General features: G+C 47.6%; 1 protein-coding gene across 7 annotated transcripts in view; it reads right to left on the bottom strand.

The window, feature by feature from the left end:
• DPP6 (dipeptidyl peptidase like 6) overlaps positions 1–21978 on the bottom strand; it is a 1059086-nt gene that overhangs the window by 173688 nt on the left and 863420 nt on the right. For all 7 annotated transcript variants that reach the window (XR_006268646.1, XM_043463957.1, XM_043463959.1 and 4 more), the window contains exon 7: positions 6806–6887. Coding sequence is in view for 6 of the 7 variants with exons in the window: in XM_043463957.1 (XP_043319892.1) it covers positions 6806–6887 (82 nt within the window). In the remaining variant the exon portion in view is untranslated. The remainder of the gene's footprint in view (positions 1–6805; positions 6888–21978) is intronic.

Raw genomic sequence — 21978 nt, 5'->3', positions numbered from 1 at the left:
GAGCAGCAGCCCTTCCCCGAGAAGAGTCGGAGAAGTGCTGGGGAGGAGACAGCCTTAGACGCTCACGTGGACCCTTGGTTATAGCCGACATCTCTCTGGTCTATCAAATGCAGCCTCACTCACCTTCCTACACAGGCCAGACCCTCAGGTGATGATATTCTTATTTTTTTTTTCCTCATTCTTTACATTTTCTTTAAGCCAAGTAATAACCCTAATAACTACAGCAACAAGAAAGCCATCATTCAAAGAGCACTTCCTTCATACGAGGTTCTATAACACGTACTTTAAACAGATTAACTTAGCCCACACGGTGACCCCTACAAGATACACATTGTTGTCCCCACTTTATAGATAAGGAAAACTGAGGCTTTGAGAGGTTAAGCATTTTAATGCAGATCGTGGCTTTAAAGTGTCAGAAGCAAGGTCTGAACGTGACTCTGTGACACCGATGTTTTTGCTATGACTGGTCCTTGATAACCAGAACAAACTGAAGAAAACTCCCTTCTCCTTCTGAGGCCTAAGATGAGGACCTTCAGGCTCTGAGACGGATGAGATGGCTGTGACGCTAGATCAGGGCTTCCGGGTTCCAATCGGGGTTGGGTCCTGGGCTCCCTGCCCGCACCGTCCATGGTCTGAGCTCACGGCTGCAGGGCGAGACCCCCACCACTGGCCCTTCTGTCTGCACCTGGCCGCCACCCCGAGAGCTGAGGGTCCCCCCGAGGCGGCCAAGCTCTCTGTAGGCGCCCACCCCTGCGAGGGGCGCTCCACTCCCTGGTCTGCCCTTCATTCATCTCCAGTCATCTCTCTGCCCTTCATTCCAGGCGACCACATGCTTTCCAGGACAATCTCTTCATCGAGCCTCTCCTGTTGAACTACTGACATTTTGGTAGCATGAATTTTTACAATGTTAACGAGTTGTTTTAAAAAAGCTCACTTTCTTTAAACTGAAAACACGAATGACCCAGCGTGAGTGCAAATGCCTTCAGTTCGGATTTTCCTGAACCCTTCACTAACCCTCAGAAATGAGTCAAGATGCTGTCCTGGGGGGAGGAGATGTAAGCCAACGCCAACGAAGGGGCGAAGTAAGACCCTCACTTTTCCTTTTGTTTTTTTTTTTTGGCTGTTGACATTTTAGAAAGAAAAATAACCTCTGTTGATAAAGCAGTGTTGTTAAGTAGGTGGGAAAACAGCACTGAGACAAAAGGACTCCTAAGAAGCGGATTTATTTAAGACCTGGTTTCCTTAGAAGGGACTTCAGAGTCACAGCTGTTACACCGCTAACAGGCACAGTCATGACTGAGGTGGAGGGCGGCCCAGGTCTCTGCAACGGGGTCCCCACGAGGTGACTGGGGGAACACGGGTGCATACGTGTCCACAAAGCAAGGCTGCTGGGAGTCGGGGAGGAAAGCCCAATGGACGTGTGGGGCTGGAGGGGCTCCACGCTGACAGCAGGTGGTTGAGTTCACCCTAGGAGGAGGCCCGGACTTCAGGGTCTCAGCAGGGCTCGTGCTGAGAGCTGAACCGGCCTGACGAGCTCCACACCAGAGAGTGGGGAGAGGCCTGAGGGGCGATGGGCCTGTTGAGGGCTTTGTTCCAGGGGAATCAGTTAATCCAGACTGGAGGGTCCAAGAGGCCCGGCAGTTGCTCATCTTCTGTCGCTCCCGCTGGGGCCAGGACACCAAGTCTGGGTGGAGTGGATGGAAACAGGGTGCTCTGTGGTCAGTTGCTCAGTCGTGTCCGACTCTTTGTGACCCCATGGTCTGTAGCCTGGCAGGCGCCTCTGTCCATGGGATTCTCCAGGCAAGAATACTGGAGTGGGTTGCCATGCCCTCCTCTAGGGGATCTTCCCAACCCAGAAATCAAACCCATGTCTCCTGCATTGCAGGCAGATTCTTTACCTCTGAGCCACTAGGGAAGCACCAAAACTAGCTAGTATAAGTGTGAATCGTTCAGTTGTGTCCGACTCTGTGACCCCATGGACCATAATCCGCCAGGTTCCTTCACGGGATTCTTCAGGCAAAAATACTAGAGTGGGTTGCCATTCCCTTTTCCAGGGGATGTTCCCGACCCAGGGATCAAACCTGGGTCTCCAGGATTGCAGGCAGATTCTTTACTGTCTGAGCCATCAGGGAAGCCCCGCAGTGGATGAAAACGTGGTGGGGAACATTTATTTCTGAGGGCGACCACAAAACACGAAGCAGCTGGTGATTGCGGAGATGGAGGGTCTCTGCCAGCAGAGGCGGAAGTCATCACAGAGAGAACACGCCTCCCTCGGCACTCCCGGGAGCTGGCAGATGGTCCAGGACACAGGGAGCATTCAGTGGCGGTTTACAGAGATGGAGAGGAGCGAGGAAGTGAACGTCCAGACCGAGTGTCCACAGAAGCACAGTGCTGCAGCGTCCCTCCCGTTCGGGTGGTGGACGGGCCCGTCCGAGCGGGGTGGACGGTTGGCAGTCCAGGCTGCCCTGCCCTGAGACCCTGTCAGGAGAGCTGACAGCTCAACCACTCATGAAAAAAATCAACTTTCAACAAGGACTCCTCGACCCCCCTGGGTAAGTTATTCTACCCGTGACTTTCCTTGGAAAAGTACCCCAGGGTCTACCCAGCCGTGCCATCCGGAGGTCAAGGCACAGCCCCTCGTTGGTAAAGATGCTTCCCTTTGTTCCCTGGTCTCCAGGGAGACGCAGAGCAGGAGCTCACTGTCATGAGGACCACAGCCTCACGCCCTGGGAGGTGATGGGTAAGTCGACATCCTCTGCTGAGCGGGGACGCGGAGCCATAAGCATTCCTTCGTTTCCTGCCGCTGGGGTATCACATCCCCGCTAGCTGCTCCCCAAGGACAGCGCTAGCCCCACCGTCCCCAGTCCCCTCAGCACCCCTCCGCCTGCCCTTCACTGCACGATTCTGAAGACAGACTCAGCACCCCTTTCAAAGATGTGCACCTGTCCCCATCACGGGAGCAGGCCAGGCAAGGAGGAAACCAGCTCTTGGTCTCTGACCCACAGAGTGGGCCCGCGCAGACCCCGGCCTTGAATCACTGATGTGGTCTGCTGCCCTGCAGTCGGTTACAGAAGTTTCCACGTCACTTGGTTCTGAAAGAAAACAGTGCTACGCAGCAAACCCACCAAGTTCCCTAAGCTCTAGAGCGAGCTCACTGCAGGGCCCTCGAGGCCTGGACCCCAAGAGTGCCGTCAGCTCTAAGTGCAAAGCAGGCCACTGCAGCTGCCCTCGGGGTCCCTGTGCTTTTGTTAAATGTTTCTAGCAGAGATGACATACGAGGAAATGGAAGGATAATTTAATCACATTCTAGATCAGCAGAGACAAAACCTCACATAAACAGACGAACATGCAGGGAGGGGTGGGCAGGACATCACGAAATGATCAAAGAAAACGGAAATTCTCCATTAGGCAGTCAATCATCTGCTAGAGGATAAATGGAGAAAGATACAGTTTGGAGAGAAATTTTGATATGGTTTATGTTTCAGGGTAAATCACTACATATACTGACTGAAAAAGAGGGAGGAGGGACTTCCCTGGTGGTCCAGTGGTTAAGAATCTGCCTTGCAATGCAGGGGACTCAGGTTCAATCCCTAGTCAGGGAACCAAGATCCCATGTGCCATGGAGCAACAAAGCTTGCACGCCACGCATACTGGGCTTCCGCCACAACTAGAGAATCGTGAGCTGCGAGAAAAGATCCCTCGTGCTGCAACAACGTCTCAACACAGCCAGATAAATAAGGGAATAAATATATATCTAATAAATTTATTTTTTAATTGAAGGATAATTGCTTTACAGAATCTTGTTGTTTTTCCGTCAAACCTAAACAAATGTTTAAAAAGAAGAACAATGGGAGGAAGAGGAAGCTGAGAGACAGCTGTTCAATGCTGAGTGTCTTTTCTCAGTTAATCTCGCTTAATCCAGCCAAATCCATTTTCCCATCTCGAGGCTTTCGGCAGATAATGCCGAGTTCTGGGAATCGCCTGGTTATCCCTCAGGAAGAACAAAGACCGCAGACCGGCACTGCTTCAGCAGCGACTTTCGGGCAGAATGGACGCCTCCCCGAGGTCAAGGTTCTGTCCTCTCGCAGCGCAGGGGCCGGTCCGGCCGTGCTCACCACCTATGATGCGATCTGAAGGTCAAATGAAATTTACCCTAAAAGGCGAGAGCCAGTGATCTGAGGCCCCGTGGCGGCGCGGGAGAAAATGCCTCCCTCTGAGCCCCTCCTGGTGGCCTGGCCCGGGTCACTTCCTGTGGTTCAGGGGTCTCCAGCCCAGAGGCATCACGGGGATCTGGCCACACGGGGAGGAGACGGTGCCCGGAAAGGCCTTGGTGAACTTTAACTGCAGCTGTGTTCTCTGCTCCCGGAGGACAAGTACTCATTTCACTCTGACTCATTATAATTAGAGTCGATTTCCTCTGGGGAGCAATATTTACTTTTAAAAATAAAACAGCAATGAGAGATCTGTGAGTGTTTGCAAGGCCTGCTTGTGGGTTTCGAATTGTCTTTGCCAAGAGCGCCCACTGGGAGCACCTGGCCCCGGGGGTCGGGCCTTCCCAGGTGAGCACAGACAAGAGGGCATGTGGTCCCCTAAACATTCACCAACTGCTGCCTTCCGGGAAAGGCTGCTGACTCCTGCTCCAACATACAGGATGTTTTCTCAGCGCTGAGAGGTATTGCCTTCTAGACTCAGTACAAGAAAAACAGCAAAGTTAAAAAAGTTTAAAGTCTCAGATTCCAGGAGCACATGAGTACGCCTGGTACTAAGGCCAAATATCAGCAATAGTACTTGACCGAACCTTCATTTCCCCGAAGCAGAGAGGAAGCTGAACTTCCTTCACTGTCAGTCACATCCTAAATATACACGAAGATGTAGATGCGTAGCGCTTCCCTGGCGGCTCAGTGGTAAAGAATCTGCCTGCAATGCAGGAGACCCGGGTTCAAGCCCTGGGTTGGGAAGATCCCCTAGAGGAGGAAATGGCAACTCACTCCACTATTCTTGCTCGGAGAATCCCATGGACAGAGAAGCCTGGCGGGTTGCAGTCCATGGGGTCGAGAAGAGTCGGAGGTGATGGAGTGACTACACTTTATTTTCTTCTTTCACACACAGATGCTAGCTATTTGCCTCCATCTAATTATTTTATATTTAAGTGGTTGAGAACCACAAGAATATCAGCTGATTATTCACCTGTCCATTCATGCATTGACTTTTGACCTCAACAGTTATTTCCCAAGTGCCAGGCATGGAGCTAGATGCTCAGAATTCACAGATGGAAAGCGCTCGGGGCTTACCCCAAGGACCACCCCAGTGGGGAGAGATGTGTGGGCAGGAACTCATGTGTGAAAGGAGTTTGTGTGGTCACACTGGGGTGCCTAGAGAGGAGGCCTGGCCCTGTGAGCAGAGAGGCTGGGAGAGCTTTCTCAAAGAAGCTGACCCTAGTTCTGCTGCTGGTTATTGTTTAGGAGATGAAGGTAATAACTTCCAAAATCACGTAACCCAGCCCTGACCACGGCGCAACCTGGCCTGAGTCTTAAGCACTTCAGTCTTCTACAGTCTCCTATGGAATTGTGATTTTTTCCCTTGCACAAGCGTTAGCGGCCTGGAGCAAAGACGACTCTTCTCTCCTGGCTGTGACTGACTGATGGACGGGTGTCATTCTGCGAGTCAGCTGGTGGCACCCTCCTGCCTTCTTGTCACTGGTTTAGATCCATTAAACGTGCCTTTTGAAACCTCCGCTCACTAAGTGTGCAGCACAGGGAACACTTGGGTAACAGCTAACACAGCCGGTGGCCTACACCTTCCTGCTTCTTCAAATCAATTCGAGGCAATGGAATTAACACACAACCGAGAAAAAATAATTGTACTATTGGGTAAAGGAAGATCATTTTAATTCCTAAGACAGTAGGCAGCCTGTTCAACAGAATCTCACCCCAAGGTTTTTAAAATGATCATTTTCTGTGCTATTTTAGGAGGAGTTTTAAAAAATGCAGCTTTATTAATCCGCTCAAAGATGTAGAAGAAAATGGTCAGCCACCATGCCACCTGATCTTCAAGCTGCAGGCGCTTTCAGGAAAGGGTGATGCAAGCTTGTTAATGGGACTGACATGTATCACCCGGTTTTAGACAGGAGTAATGCTAGGGATGAACCCGAGTGGTCACCTCACCCAATCTTTCACACAGGAGCCGGGCTAGCCGACAGCAGCCTGGCATCTAGTTCACGAACTCCCAGGGTTAGAACCCATGTGTTTTAACCACTTGTTCAGACCCCTTTTTGCTACACATTGGGTTTCTCAAAACGCCTTAGTTTTGCCAATTCGAGTGGGAATCCATGGAGCTTTCTGGCAAAAGCAGAGATGGCCCCATCAGCTCTGGGCATTCTGCAGACACTGTGAGCTGGGAGCCCAGGTCCACGGCAGCTGCAAATCTACTTTTCTCATGAAACCCTCCCGAGGAAAGAACCAGAGTTCCACGAGCAGAACTCCACCGTTCTGACCATTCCCATCTGCTGTCCTCTGATGAGGTCCATCTCAGATTCACGGTTAAGTCTAGAGTCAACACACGCGGCCCAGTCAGGGACTGCTTTAAGGATAGCAGGCACCAGAACCAAGGCATATGCTCTTCCAACTTCAACAGAGTTCTCTAGCAAAACAGACGGCCGGCCATTTACACATGCAGATGTCCTGGGGTACTTTTCCAAAACGTAATTCACACAAACACAGACTCTGAGTCTAGGGAGATACACTCAGTCTGTAAAACATAAACTTCATCAACGCGGACACATGGTCACTGAAAGTGATGTGCTTACCAGCTGCTGACCCTTGGGGCCCCATCCCGCATACTGAAGTTTAGCGTTGCTGACTTCCGGCGGATCCAGGCTCTGAGGGTCCCTGAAAGAAAAAAGCAAAGAAAGAGGTGGGAAATAAGAAGTCAAGATGATGTAATATTATCTTCCACCTGTAGCTCACTCGTTTTTCTTCCACCGAATCATTTTCAGGAGCTTGTGTTATTCAATTAAAACATCTCATTCAGCCTCCACTAGATTTCTTCTGATACATATATATATATATATAATTTACATGAAACTGAAATAGGCTGGTCATTGCTTAACTTCCATAGTAAATATTCATCAAGAGAGAACATGTGGAGAGGTGTGTAGACCAATTTCTAAAATACCCCTAATAGTCAAAAATGGGAACGTGCAGCTCCGCAGGGATAAATCCCCACAACTTCCATCTCCATCTCTGGCTCTCCTGGCAGGCAGGCTTCCCCCTGAGCACGATGCTGGGTCATTCTGACCTCCCCAAGCAGCAGCCTCGGGACAGAGTCCACCCTTAGTTTGTGCTGATTCAGAAGAAGGGTGGGGTGGGGGAAGAAGGAAGTGGTGAAGGAGGGAGTGAGGAAGAGAGGGACCAAGACCTGAGGACAGAAGGGGGAAAGCCCAGGAGGAGGATTTTTTTTTCTTTTAAACCTCACATTTTTCATTCTTAATTTATTGATATGCAAAATGCCACACTTTAAAAAAAAATCTTGTCTATGTATTTAAATAAAGGTCCTAGTGAATAAGTCACAGTAATAAAAGGAAAAAACCTAACACTTTTGTAAATATTAACTATTTCAGTATATTTTATAGCTACCACTGTGTACCCATGTAGGAAAGACTGGAGTCTGAGTTTCTTTCAGACATGTCTGCCAAACAGGCCAAGCTCTGCAGAGGAGCACCTGTCACTCAAATATAACGTTTCTTGTGCAGAAGACACAGCTGTGAAGGTGCCCATTCGTCTAGAGAGACCAGGGTTGAGTGGTCTTAGGAAAACACAGATGCTGGATTTTAGGAGCTGCCTGAACCAAGATGAAGCAAGAAGGGAAGGGAGGTGAGTGAAATGGGTAAGAATGTGCTGATTCAGAGCTTTGATCAGCAGAAAATTCTAAGGTATTAATAAATGCTTAACAGTACTATAAGGATGAAACAGAGTACACTGCAGACGAAAACGTGTTAAGGGAGACAGGATAGTCTGCAAAGCCCCCAGGGGTTTCAGGCATTGTGGAGAAACCAGGGAAGCCTGAAGGTGGATGATGAGGAGCTAATAAGAGTGACAAGGACAACAGCAGTCAGCCAGGAGGCGGACACCCAGGCAGGTAGAAGGGCCTTAACATTCCAGCTTCCAGATGGTTTTTAACCAGCTCTACCTCTGTACGCTTTTAACATTTCAAAGTATTTTCATAAACATAAGTGTTTTCCTCTCTAACATGCTGTAGGGAAAGGCTTTCTAAGGCTGACTCAAAACCCAGAAGTAATAAAAGTGAGGTAAATTTACATAACAGTACATTTTCTGCATGACAAAAACCACAAACAAAAGATACTGGCAAACTGGGAGAAAATATTCATAACAAATGAATGGCTAATATCACTATTATATAAAGGACTTTCAACTATCAAGGTTATAAAAGAACAAACAAAAAGAAACATGAGAAAAAGACATGAAGAGATAATTCACAAAAATACAGAAAAATGTATTAAAAAGGACTCAAACACGTTCGAATTAGAGAAACATAAACTGAAACTACACTGATATTTCTCACCCACACACACACACATACTCTCACACATATACAGATAGATCCAAAATCCAGATATGTGTGTATCTACTGGTTAGTACACATAGCTACATGCCCTTGCTCTGTTTATGGAGAAGCCTAGACTCAGTGATACCCAGGAGAAGATGAGCCCACCCAGTACCCTCATCCTGGTCTCTGAGCACCATCGTCCAATTAAAAAAGAATAGGGCTCCCAGGAGAAGAAATCATAAGCAGGCTAGAACAGCAAAAATGCAGGATGAGTCTGGAACATCTTATGGACCCGAAAGTAAGGAAAGTCCCAAAAAAGATAGAGCTTGTTAATAGAAGGCAGAAGCTAAAGCTCGCATGGCCAAAGTTGAAACAATCTGAGCAGCAAAATCATGAACAATAATATTGACTTGACCCATAGAATAAATATTCATGATCCTTACTAATATAAAGAATCAAATACATAACTGGCGGGGGGAGGAGCAGCTCTTCATCATAACAGAATTCCAATCAATAAATGCAGAAGGAAAGAGCATCACCCTTGGGGGAACAGCAGAGTGATGACTGCTGCAGACAAGATCCATGATGGATGCTAAAATTAGCAGGGAAAGTCTGAAGAGAAATGATTTGCATAGTCTCAAAGTATCTCCTGCAAGATACTTATCACCCCAAAGGAGAAGATAGCAACTTTACAAGGAGAAACCTGGCAGACAGCAACTTAACCAAGAGATCAAGGTCAGCATCACCAGAAGTAAAACAAGTCAACATCAGGACCGTTCAGCAAGATTCACTGAGAAAAACAGAACCTCATATATATAGTATTGTCAACTGGTGAAAGTGAAAGTCACTTCTTCCTGTCCGACTCTTTGCGACCCCATGGACTATACAGTCCATGGAATTCTCCAGGCCAGAAGACTGGAGCGGGTAGCCTTTCCCTTCTCCAGGGGATCTTCCCATCCCAGGGATTGAACCCAGGTCTCCTGCACTGCAGGTGGATTCTTTACCAGCTGAGCGGCCAGGGAAGCCCATCACTGGCAAAGCCCATTATCAATTCCTGGGGAATAAACGTAGAATCTGGGTAATAAAAGAAACCTAACCGTTTTTCTCCCTTGTGTTTCATATAATTTCACTTACTCACAGGGGGCCAGGTGAAGAGGCCTCGCCCTTGGCCGTTCAGACCACCAGAGTTTCTGGTGTGAAATCGCTGCTCCGCCCCTTCTCCTCAGGGGCGTGTGCAGAGATGCTGCACACATTTCTGTGATTCAGGATGGTGGCACTTGAAGGCCGTGTGCAAAGGCGCCGAGCTGGGCACTGCGATCTGGAGTGAGAGCCCGGCCCCTTCGTTAGCCCCGCCCCTCCGATAGCCCCGCCCCTAGAGCCCCGCCCCCTGCCCCTGACCACACTTGATGAAGCAGCCCTGCCCCGACCCGGCAGAAGAGCATGTGGTCTAAAGGCCGATCTCCCACCTCAGCGTCCTTCTCGTCCTTCCATCAGAGGACAAAGCTCCCCTCTGCTGCTGAGCTCAGCCCCTTCTCGTTCTATTGGCTCCACATACGGCAGGACGACCGCTGTTGGGAACCAACTGGGGTGGGTCGGTAACAGCATCTCTGCTAAGAATGCATCGCCTCTCTCCAGTCATGAAAAAACTTCAGACAAACCCAGATGGAGGCGCTCAGCCAAACAGCCGGCCAGTGATCTTCAAAAGTGACCTTTCCTTCCACAAAAGAGAAGGGAAGACGGAGGACATGTCACAGCCTGGAGGGGACTGAAGGGAATTACTACCCGCAAGAATGTGGGATTCTGATACAGAGAAAAGGCAGTGATAGAAAAGCTGGTCAAGTGCAACTGAGGTCAGCCACTGAGTGAATAACACTGCACCAGTATTAACCTTCTGTTCCTGATAATAACACTGTGGGTATGAAACACCGATACATTAACAGCAGGAGAAGTGGAGTGAGGCGTAGAAGAGAACTCTGTACTATTTTTGCAACTTTTGTTCATCTAAAATTACTTCAAAATAAAAAGCTAAAACTATTCTGAAGAATTTTAGTAGCTTATAGCTGGTTGGTTATAAAAATTATTATAGTATGTAATGCAAAGTTAGAGAATTACCCCAACCCTGACATACTGTGATATTGATACTGAATTGGAAAACCATGACTTCTGAATCTAACACATGACTGTATCTAACTTCTGTATCTAACACAGCCTCGGCACTCAATACACGCATTTGAATAAACAAATGAGATGGACGGACTACAGATGGATGCATGGCACTAAGGAAAAGAACTTTAGCAGGTTTAAAGGTCTAATGAGCTCACCTGTCCTGGGTTTATTTAGGATTTTCGAAGCACAGACCACAGGGTAGGAGATCAGAAAGAAGTAGCCTTACTTATTACTGAAAATTAGTTTGTTCGATTATGATACCCTAGGATACGTCTAGGATACTCACAATAGCTGATGAACTTGTCTTTGATCTAACAACTGTAAATTCCTGTAAAAATTTCCATAAACGCTGCCTGGAAATCACATCTCTAGCAGATAAAGTGTCTCAGAAGGCGGGGTGAGCACCAGGCCAATGCACCCACCCACACACACGCGTCCAGATTCATTACCTCTGCTCCCCTGTGCTCAGGAGACCATTGTTCCCTCTCGAGAGACGACAGACAAGAGTCCACAGCCTGGAGGCAACAAAGTTATAGGCAGAACCTCAGGCTGGCGATCAGAAGTCTAGCGCCCAGGTTCCAGCTTCCTGATGCAAGATCATGCGTCTGGGCTGATCACACGTGACCACAGATCACATGATTCAACAGGAGACGCTCCTGTATATACTGACAGCAGGCCACACAGCACTTGAAAGTGGAGTGTTACTCGCTCAGTCGTGTCTGACTCTCTGTGACCCCATGGGCTTAGCCCCCCAGGCTCCTCTGTCCGTGGAATCCTCCAGGCAAGAATACTGCAGTGGGTTGCCATTTCCTTCTCCAGGGGATCTTCCTGACCCAGGGATTGAACCTGCATCTCCTGCATTGCGGGCAGATTCTTAACCACTGAGCCACCAGGGAAGCCCATTATCTAGTACATACTTGATAAATGCCCATTTACTCACTGATAAACTGGTAAATCCCCTAGAGTAGGAAATGGCAATCCACTCCAGTATTCTTGCCTGGAAAATTCCATGGGCAGAGGAGCCTGGAGGGCTACAGTCCATGGGGTCGCAAAGAATTGGGCACAACTGAGCAACTGAGTGCACACAGACACACACACGCACACACACACACACACACACAGGTAAATATTCAAGTCAACTATGCACCAAAAATTCTATGTAACTTTAACAAAAGGTCCAACCACATATCAGCTATAAGGACAAATTTACAGAACTCAGCAACCCAACACATGACCTATATTCCTGTATTAGACTGGAGCTTGGGTACAGAGAAGTTAGCTCTCAACCATACCCTCCCCATCTGTTTCTGTAAAATAAACCTGTATTTTTGCATCTGCACATGATTGTGTCAGATTCTTTTGCTTTCACATTAAAAGTGCATCTCTTCCAGCCACCCCCTCCCCCCCGACACACCCAGACCCCTGGAACCAGCAGAGAAAAGCATGGAGCCAACCGGAGTCTCTCCCCTCACTGGGACTAACCCACCTGTCACTGTCCTTACATCTAGCGCTTGGGTGCTTGCCACCCTCTCGGCACCAACTCCAACCTCTCCTGCTCTCTTCACATCCCCTTTTATCTGCTGCCCCCTTCCTCTGCTCTGAGCAGAGACCCACCTGTGGGGCAGACGGGAAGAGACCTGATCCTGGTCACCTTCCAGGAGGAACCTGCTGCTCTGGAGGAAATGACAACCCACTCCAGGATTCCTGCCTGAGAAATCCCATGGACAGAGGAGCCTGGAGGGCTACAGTCCACGGGGTCACAGACAGTCAGACACGCCTGAGCACGCACACACACACACACACACGTGCACACACGCAGTTGATTTACAATGCTGTGCTAACTTCTTCTGTACCGCAAAGATTAAGTTACACATATAAATACATTTTTTCATATTCTTTCCCATTATGGTTTATTACAGGATATTGAATACAGTTCCCTGCGCTGTATAGGAAGACCTTATTTACTCATTCTTTACGTGATACTCTGCATCTGTTAATTCCAGACTCCCAGTCCTCCCCCCACCAAGCCCCTCCCCTCTGGCAATCACAGGTCTGTTCTCTGCGTCTGAATCTGTTTCGGTCTGGTAGGTAAGTCCATCTGTGTCATATTTTAGATGTCACACAGAAGAGACATATACGGTACTGCTTGTTTTCTGTCTGACTTACTTCACTTAGTGTGATATTATCATCTCCAGGCCCATCCGTGTTGCTGCAGAAGGCATTATTTCAGTCCTTTATGGCTGAGTGCTATCCCACTGTATACACACGTACACCACACACGTTGTCTCTATTCCTGCATCTGCTGATGGACATTTGGCTTACTGCCATGTCGCAGCTGCTGTACATAGTGCTGAACACAGAGTGAATGTATCTTTCTGAATGATAACTTTTGTCCAGATACATGCTCAGGAGTGGGATTGCTGGAAATGACAGCTCTATTTTTAGCTTTTTCGGAACCTCCATACAGTTCTCCATAGTGGCTGCAGTGGAGTAACTCTCATGAAGCCCCAGCATCCCGAGGACTGGCTCCATCTGCTCTTTCTATCCTTCTCCTCTCTCCTCATTGTTACTTCTTTCCAAGGGGGCACTTTCCCATCTACATACGAGACAAGCCTACCACAAGAACAAACACAACACATCTCGTCCATTTATGATTCACCCCCTTGTCTTTTCTCCGGAACCTCATGAAGTAGATCACACGCAGGGGTCATTTTCTGACTTTCCACCCTGTTCTCAACCTAGTGGAGTGTGGCTTCCACCCCACTGTGAAGCTGGCCTGCTCTTAAGGTCTCCCGTCACCACTGACTTGCCAAACTCGTCTTCTATGGGCTCTTCTGCCTCCTCCTTAAAACTGAGTGTCCTGGGCTCCACTGGCCACACCTGCTCCTCCCACTGCACTCCCACCCTGGTGATCTCGTTATGGTCATTTTTGTTGTTCAGTTGCATCCGACTCTTTGCGACCCCACGGACTGCAGCATGCTAGGCCTCCCTGTCCATCACCATCTCCAGGAGCTTGTTCAAACTCATGTCCACCGAGTCGGTGATGCTATCCAACCATCCCATCCTCTGTCGTCCCTTTCTCCTCCTGCCTTCAATCTTTCCCAGCATCAGGGTCTTTTCTAATGAGTTGGCTCTTTGCATCAGGTGGCCAAAGTATTGCAGTTTCAGCTTCAGCATCTGTCCTTCCAATGAATATTTTGGGTTGATTTTGTTTAGGATTGACTGGTTTTATCTCCTTGCAGTCCAAGGGACTCTCAAGAGTCTTCTCCAGCACCACAGTTCGAAAACATCAGTTCTTTGGCGCTCAGCTTTCTTTATAGTCCAACTCTCACATCCATAAATGACCACTGGAAAAACCATGGCTTTCACTAGACAGACCTTTGTTGGCAAAGTAATGTCTCTGCTTTTTAATATGCTGTCTAGGTTGGTCAAAGCTTTTTTCCAAGGAGCAAGTGTCTTTTAATTTCATTTCAGTCACCATCCACAGTGATTTTGGAGCCTCCCAAAATAAAGGCTGTCACTGTTTCCACTGTTTCCCCATCTATTTGCTAGGAAGTAATGGGACCAGATGCCGTGATCTTAGTTCTTTGAATGTTGAGTTTTAAGCCAGCTTTTTCACTCTCCTCTTTCACTTTCATCAAGTCTCTTTAGTTCCTCTTCGCTTTCTGCCACAAGGGTAATGTCATCTGCATATCTGAGGTTACTGATATTTCTCCTGGCAATCTTGATTCTAGCTTGTGCTTCATCCAGCCCTGTGTTTTGCATAATGTACTCCAAATAGAAGTTAAATAAGCAGGGTGACAATATACAACCTTGACGTACTCCTTTCCCGATTTGGAACCAGTCCATTGTTTCATGTCTGGTTCTAACTGTTGCTTCCTGACCTGCATACAGATTTCTCAAGAGGCAGGTCAGGTGGTCTGGTATTCCCATCTCTTGAAGGGTTATCCATAGTTTGTTGGGATCCACAGTGTCAAATAAGCAATAGTCAATAAAATAGTCAATAGTCAAATAGTCAATAAAGCAAAAGTAGATGTTTTTCTGGAACTCTCTTGCTTTTTTGATGATCCAACAGATGTTGGCAATTTGATCTCTGGTTCCTCTGCCTTTTCTAAATCCAGCTTGAACATCTGAAAGTTCACGGCTCACATATTGCTGAAGCCTGGCTTGGAGGATTTTCAGCATGACCTTGCTAGCGTGTGAGATGAGTGCAGCTATGTGGTAGCTGAACATTCACTATCATGGTCAATCTCAATTCCTACTCTGAGGAGCGCCAAGATCACACCCCAGCCCAGGGCTCCCCCATCCCTCAGGCGGCACACAGGGTATCTCCCCTGGGCTATCCCCCGAGTCCTCAGCATTGACACTAGTGAACTGAGCCCTCTCTGCCTCGCTTCTTAGGTAGGTGGTAGTACCACAGTCTGCGTGGTCATGCAGGCTAGGAACCTGCTGCAGGCATCTCAAGCAGCCAAAGCTCTGCGTTGTGGGTCAAATTCTGTGCCCCCAGAGGAGATGCTGAGTCCCGACCTTATTTTTACATAGGCTCTTGGCTGACATCACCACATTAAAATAAAGTCACTCTGGAAAAGGAGAGAGGCTGACGGAAATCTGGTAGCTGGCATCTTCACAAGATGAGATGTACAGAACAGACACAGAGGGAGAAGGCCATGTGACGATGGAGGCAGAGATTGGAGTGATGTTCCCACAAGCCAAGGAGCGCCAGGGCCCGAGTGCATCCTCCAAAGGCCCAAGGAGGCGAGAAAGGGTCCCCCCGAGAAGTGTCAGAGGGAGCACGATCTCGCGGACACCCCGGTTTCGGACCACTGACTTTCAGAACTGGGAAAGAATAAATTTCCGTTGCTTTAAGCCACTCGGTTAGTGGTAACTTGTTACTGCAGCCCCAAGAAGCTTCATTTCCCAGAGCAACTGAAGCCCTGAGTAGTGAGTGATTTGCTCAAGGACACATACCTGATTAACTTTTGTTTGAAGATTAATCTCCTGCTTTGGTCAAAGGGAAAGAAAAGTCTCCAACTGACTGAGGAGCAAAGCAGGAAGACGCTCAGAGAGGAGACCAAGGAAGCTTCGTCTGTGGACGTCTCGCTGTGCTTTCACGTGGCTTCCTGTGGAGGAGGCTTCTCCATCAGGGAAGCTGGACGCCAGCTCCACACGGGCCCTCCAGCCGTGGGGACCTCTTGCAGATCTCTCTGCCTTGAGCCCAAGACCTGGTCCCCTGTCATCAAATGATTTTCCATTATGGACTGGGTTATTATGAAGAGTGAGTCTGTGTGTGCGTGCGTGTGTGTGTGAGAGAGAGATATACAGAGAGAGAGAATAAAAAAGAAAATGCATGAAGCTATGGATTTATTTGGGGATTGGTTGCTGTCGTCTACCCTTTTTCTGTCTTCCTTTCTATTTACTGTTTATTTTAAAGAATCCATGGTAAGATCTCTGATGAATCATCACCAGGATTGAGATGAATTGGTTAAAAAATGATTAAGGAAGAATAAAATTATCTGGACTTCCTATATCTCAAAATAATCATGCCATCCATTCTGATTTTGCTTATTTGAGCAATAAACAAAATAGGGCATAAATCATGTTGAATTTTGAAAAGTAAATTAATGTAGCCAAGTTTACTCATTTATCTTCCAAGCGAGTTCAGGGGATTGAAAAGCTTCCCAACAAAAACGGCATTTGGCAAAGAAAAGCAAAAAAAAAATTGCTTATTTGGTTCCTAAATTTTATGGTGAAAGACATAAAAAAATAGCATTATCAGTGTGGAATGAAGTATGTACTTTGCATGGTGGGTAATATACAAATAAAAGATACACTCCTAGTCATAGAATAGGGTCTGACACATTGTAGATGTCTATGCATACTGACTGAATAATGAACAAATGGATGGGTGGATGGATGAAAAAATAGAGTCTAGTCTAATTGCCACTGTTAATTGGTTAGGGTTTGTGATATCTTAAACTGATTCAGAACTTAAAGATATGTGTTATCATTTTTATGTATATCTTAAATAACACAATTTAATCCTTTAGGCAGGTACCCTTCTAGACACAAACCCTTCTTGAATGGCCAGCACTTGAGTACATGTTTACCATTCATTTTAAGATGCTTCTATATCTATGACCTATGGGAAGTTCCTTTCCTTGTGAAAGATCTGGACACAGAAGTTTCCAGGCAGAGAAGCTCTACTCACTGAGTGACTAGGGGAGGCTTGTTCTGAAATATTTATGACATTTCCACCCACCCCTCTAATGTGTGAGTGTGCGCTCAGTCACTCAGTCGTGTCTGACTCTCTGCGACCCCATAGACTGTAACCCGCCAGGCTCCTCTGTCCATGGGATTCTCCAGGCAGGAATACTGGAGTGGGTTGCCATTCCCTCCTCCAGGGGATCTTCCCTACCCAGGGATCGGACCCGAGTCTCCACGTCTCCTGTATCGGCAGGCGGGTTCTTTACCACTGAGATACCTTGGAAGTCCCCTATTCTAATATACATGATGACAAACACAAGTATTAAATAAAACCACACAGGAAGATTAGTTTTAAATACAAGGAGAGGAGAGGAAGGAGGAAGGGGAGGAGGCAGGGGAGGAGAAGCCCTCACTGCAGCTGCTCCAGGCATCAAGCCTGACGGGCAGAGTCTAGGTTCAAGGTGACCTCTGTTCTGCTCATGACCTGGTGCCAAGCCTTCACGCTCTTACTGCCTCCCCAGATGCACTCCCTGAATCGGAATTCCCATGCTTCCCCCTGGAAAGGGTGGGCAGTCTCAGAGGAGAGGACAGCAGTCAGCAAACCGGAGCTCCCCGCTGCCCCCTGGAGGAAGGGGGCGGCGTCTGCACGAGGAGAGAGCCCACCCGGCCTTTCCCCCACCCCACACCCAGGGGCCAGTGTGGGCTGTGTGAGCCAAGCTAAAGGGGCCTGGCCTGGTCAGGGTGCAGTCTGGGTGCCTCTCGGCCTGGTGCCCACCTCGTCCAGAAGGTCTGATGCTCAGAGAAGGCCCCACGAACACCCCACGGTGCCACGCGGGGCTGCTGCTCTGCAGGGCCGGGGGGACCTGACCTTTCCACCCCCTTCTTCCCACATCACCACGTGCTTCTCCTTGCTCCTGCTCCTCCGAGCCCTGGTCTCTAGGGGCAGACACCCAGGCAGTGTGACAACACACGTCGTGTGCTCTCGGGTGAAGTTACAGCGCGCAGCAACGCCCTAACTCGGCGCCCTTCTGAGTAGGAGAGAACGCGCCTCCGGATCAGACACGGATGAAACGCCAAGAGCCCCACGACCAGGCTGGATCGCCTTCGGGTGAGACGCTCAACCCTTCTGTGCTCTTCCACTTTCTTCTCTGTGAGATGGGGTCATTCCTCGGGGGCTACGGCAGGGTGTAGGTGAGCAGACCCGGCAATGCTCCTGGAAACCAGGGCAGAGGTGTTACTGCTGTTTCCGCTGATGACAGTGGAGGGGCGGGGGACGGGAGAGGGGGCACGATTCACGCACGCAGGGCTTTTCCAAAGTAAGAGGGGCCCCGCGGCCTGAGGCTCTGGGACTCTCAGGCACCCTCGGCTCAGGGGATTCTCTGCGGGTGGGGTGGCAGTGTGGACGCCCTCTGTGTTCACAGCCAGTGTGCCTGTCTGGGCGTCTGAGTGAACTCCTCCTTCAGAATAAACACATTTGTTTACCTTCTCGGAGGTTCCACCTTACACCATGCAGCAGTAAAAACAAGTTTCCGACAGCATGGTATTGGCATGAAAACAGACATATGGATCAATGGAACAAAACAGAGAGTCCAGAAATAAACCAACACACCTATGATCAATGAACCTTCGACAAAGGAGCCAAGCATATACAGTGGGCAAAGGCAGTCTCTTCAGCAAGTGGGGTGAAGCTGGACAGCCACATGTAAACCAATGAAGTTAGAACACTATACACAAAAATAAACTCAAAATGGCCTTAAGACTTAAATATAAGACATGATACCATAAAACTCCTAGAAGAGAACAAAGGCAAAACTTATCTGACAGAAATTGTACCAGTGTTTTTGTAGGTCAGTAAACAGGCTTCCCCGGGGGCTCAGCTGGTAAAGAATCCACCTGCATTGCAGGAGACCTGGGTTCAATCCCTGGGTTTGGAAGATTCCCCTGGAGAAGGGAATGGAACCCACTCCACTATTCTGGCCTAGAGAATTCCATGGACTGTATAGTCCATGGGGTCACAAAGAGTCAGACATGACTGAGAGACTTTCACTTTCATTTTCTCCCAAGATAAGAGAAATAACAGCAAAAATATATAAATGGGACCTAACCAAACTTACAAACTTTCACACAGCAAAGGAAACCATTAACAAAACAAAAAGACAACACATAGACTGGGAGAAAATACTTGCAAATGATGTGAGCAACAAGAGCTTAGTATCCAAAATATACAAACAGCTCATACAAACCAACAACAGAAAAACCACCCAATCAAAAATGGGCAGAAAACTAAATAGACATTTCTCCAAGGAAGACCTCAGTTTAGTTCGGTTCAGTCGCTCAGTCGTGTCCGACTTTTAGCAACCCCATGAACCGCAGCACACCAGGCCTCCCTGTCCATCACCAACTCCCGGAGTCTACCCAAACTCATGTCCATCCAACCATCTCATCCTCTGTCGTCCCCTTCTCCTCCTGCCCTCAATCTTTCCCAGCATCAGGGTCTTTTCCAATGAGTCAGCTCTTCCCATCAGGTGGCCAATGTATTCAGCTTCAGTGTCAGTCCTTCCAATGAACACCCAGGACTTATCTCCCTTAGGATGGACTGGGTGGATCTCCTTGCAGTCCAAGGGACTCTCAAGAGTCTTTTCCAACTCCACAGTTCAAAAGCATCAACTCTTCGGTGCTCAGCTTTCTTCATAGTCCAACTCTCACACCCATACATGACCATAGGAAAAACCATAGCCTTGACTAGATGGACCTTTGTTGGCAAAGTAATGTCTCTGCTTTTTAATATTATGTCTAGGTTGGTCATAACTTTCCTTCCAAAGAGTAATTTCATGGCTGCAATCACCACCTGCAGTGATTTTGGAGCCCAGAAAAATAAAGTCAGCCATTGTTTCTGCTGTTTCCCCATCTATTTGCCATGAAGTGATGGGACCAGATGCCATGATCTTAGTCTTCTGAATGTTGAGCTTTAAGCCAACTTTTTCACTCTCCTCTTTCACTTTCATCAAGAGGCTCTTTAGTTCTTCTTCACTTTCTGCCATCAGGGTGGTGTCATCTGCATATCGAGGTTATTGATATTTCTCCCGGCAATCTTGATTCCAGCTTGTGCTTCACCCAGCCCAGCGTTTCTCATGATGTACTCTGCATATAAGTTAAATAAGCAGGGTGACGATATACAGCCTTGACGTACTCCTTTTCCTGTTTGGAACCAGTCTCTTGGTCCATGTCCAGTTCTAACTGTTGCTTCCTGACCTGCATACAGGTTTCTCAAAGGCAGGTCAGGTGGTCTGGTATTCCCATCTCCTTCAGAATTTTCCACAGTTTATTGTGATCCACACAGTCAAAGGATTTGGCATAGTCAATAAAGCAGAAATAGATGTTTTTCTAGAACTCTCTTGCTCTTTCAATGATCCAGCAGATGTTGGCAATTTGATCTCTGGTTCCTCTGCCTTTTCTAAGACCAGCTTGAACATCTGGAAGTTCACAGTTCATGTATTACTGAAGACTGGCTTGGAGAATTTTAAGCATTACTTTACTAGCGTGTGAGATGAGTGCAATTGTGCAGTACTTTGAGCATTCTTTGGCATTGCCTTTCTTTGGGATTGAAATGAAAACTGACTTTTTCCAGTCCTGTGGCCACTGCTGAGTTTTCCAAATTTATTGGCATATTGAGTGCAGCACTTCCACAGCGTCATCTTTCAGGATTTGAAATAGCTCAACTGGAATTCCATCACCTCTACTAGCTTTGTTCGTAGTGATGCTTCCTAAGGGTCACTTGACTTCACATTCCAGGATGTCTGGCTCTAGGTGAGTGATCACACCATCATGATTATCTGGGTCGTGAAGATCTTTTTTGTACAGTTCTTCTGTGTATTCTTGCCACCTCTTCTTAATATCTTCTGCTTCTGTTAGGTCCATACCATTTCTGTCCTTTATTGAGCCCATCTTTGCATGAAACGTTCCCTTGGTATCTCTAATTCTCTTGAAGAGATCTCTAGTCTTTCCCATTCTATTGTTTTCCTCTATTTCTTTGCATTGATCGGTGAGGAAGGCTTTCTTATCTCTCCTTGCTATTCTCTGGAACTCTGCAATCAAATGGGAATATCTTTCCTTTTCTCCTTTGCTTTTCGCTTCTCTTCTTTTCACAGCTATATGTAAGGCCTCCTCAGACAACCATTTTGCCTTTTGCGTTTCTTTTCTTGGGGATGGTCTTGCTCCCTGTCTCCTGTACAATGTCACGAACCTCCGTCCATAGTTCATCAGGCACTCTGTCTATCAGATCTAGTCCCTTAAATCTATTTCTCATTTCCACTGTATAGTCACAAGGGATTTGATTTAGGTCATACCTGAATGGTCTAGTGCTTTTCTCCACTTTCTTCAGTTTAAGTCTGAATTTGGCAATAAGGAGTTCATGATCTGAGCCACAGTCAGCTCCCGGTCTTGGTTTTGCTGACTGTATAGAGCCTCTCCATCTTTGGCTGCAAAGAATATAATCAATCTGATTTCGGTGTCAACCATCTGGTCATGCCCATGTGTAAAGTCTTCTTTTGTGTTGTTGGAAGAGGGTTTTTGCTATGACCAGACCTACATATGGCCAAAAGGCACATGACCACATGCTCATCATCGCTGTTTGTTAGAGCGATGCAAATCAAAGCTACAGTGAGGTGCCACCTCACACCTGTCCGCATGACCATCATTAAAAAGTCTACAAGAATAAATGTGGTGAGGATGTGGAGAAAAGGGAACCCTCTTGCACTGTTGGTGGGAATGTAAATTGGTGCAGCCATTATGGAAAACAGTATGGAGATTCCTTCAAAAATGAAAAATAGAGTTGCCATATGATCCAGAAAAAAACTATAACTTGAAAAGATACACACACCCCTATGTTAATAGCAGCACAATTCACAACAGCCAAGACATGAAAGCAACCTTTATGTCCATCAACAGATGATGGATAAAGATGTGGTAAATACACAAAGTGGAATATTACTCAGCCACAAAAAGAGTGAAATAACGCCATTTGCAGTTACATGGATGGACCTG

This window comes from Cervus canadensis, chromosome 3 (genome assembly GCF_019320065.1).
Source record: "Cervus canadensis isolate Bull #8, Minnesota chromosome 3, ASM1932006v1, whole genome shotgun sequence".
NCBI classification, from domain to species: domain Eukaryota; kingdom Metazoa; phylum Chordata; class Mammalia; order Artiodactyla; family Cervidae; genus Cervus; species Cervus canadensis.
Note: the sequence above shows the minus strand (reverse complement) of the source record. Positions and strands in the feature narration are given on the sequence as shown.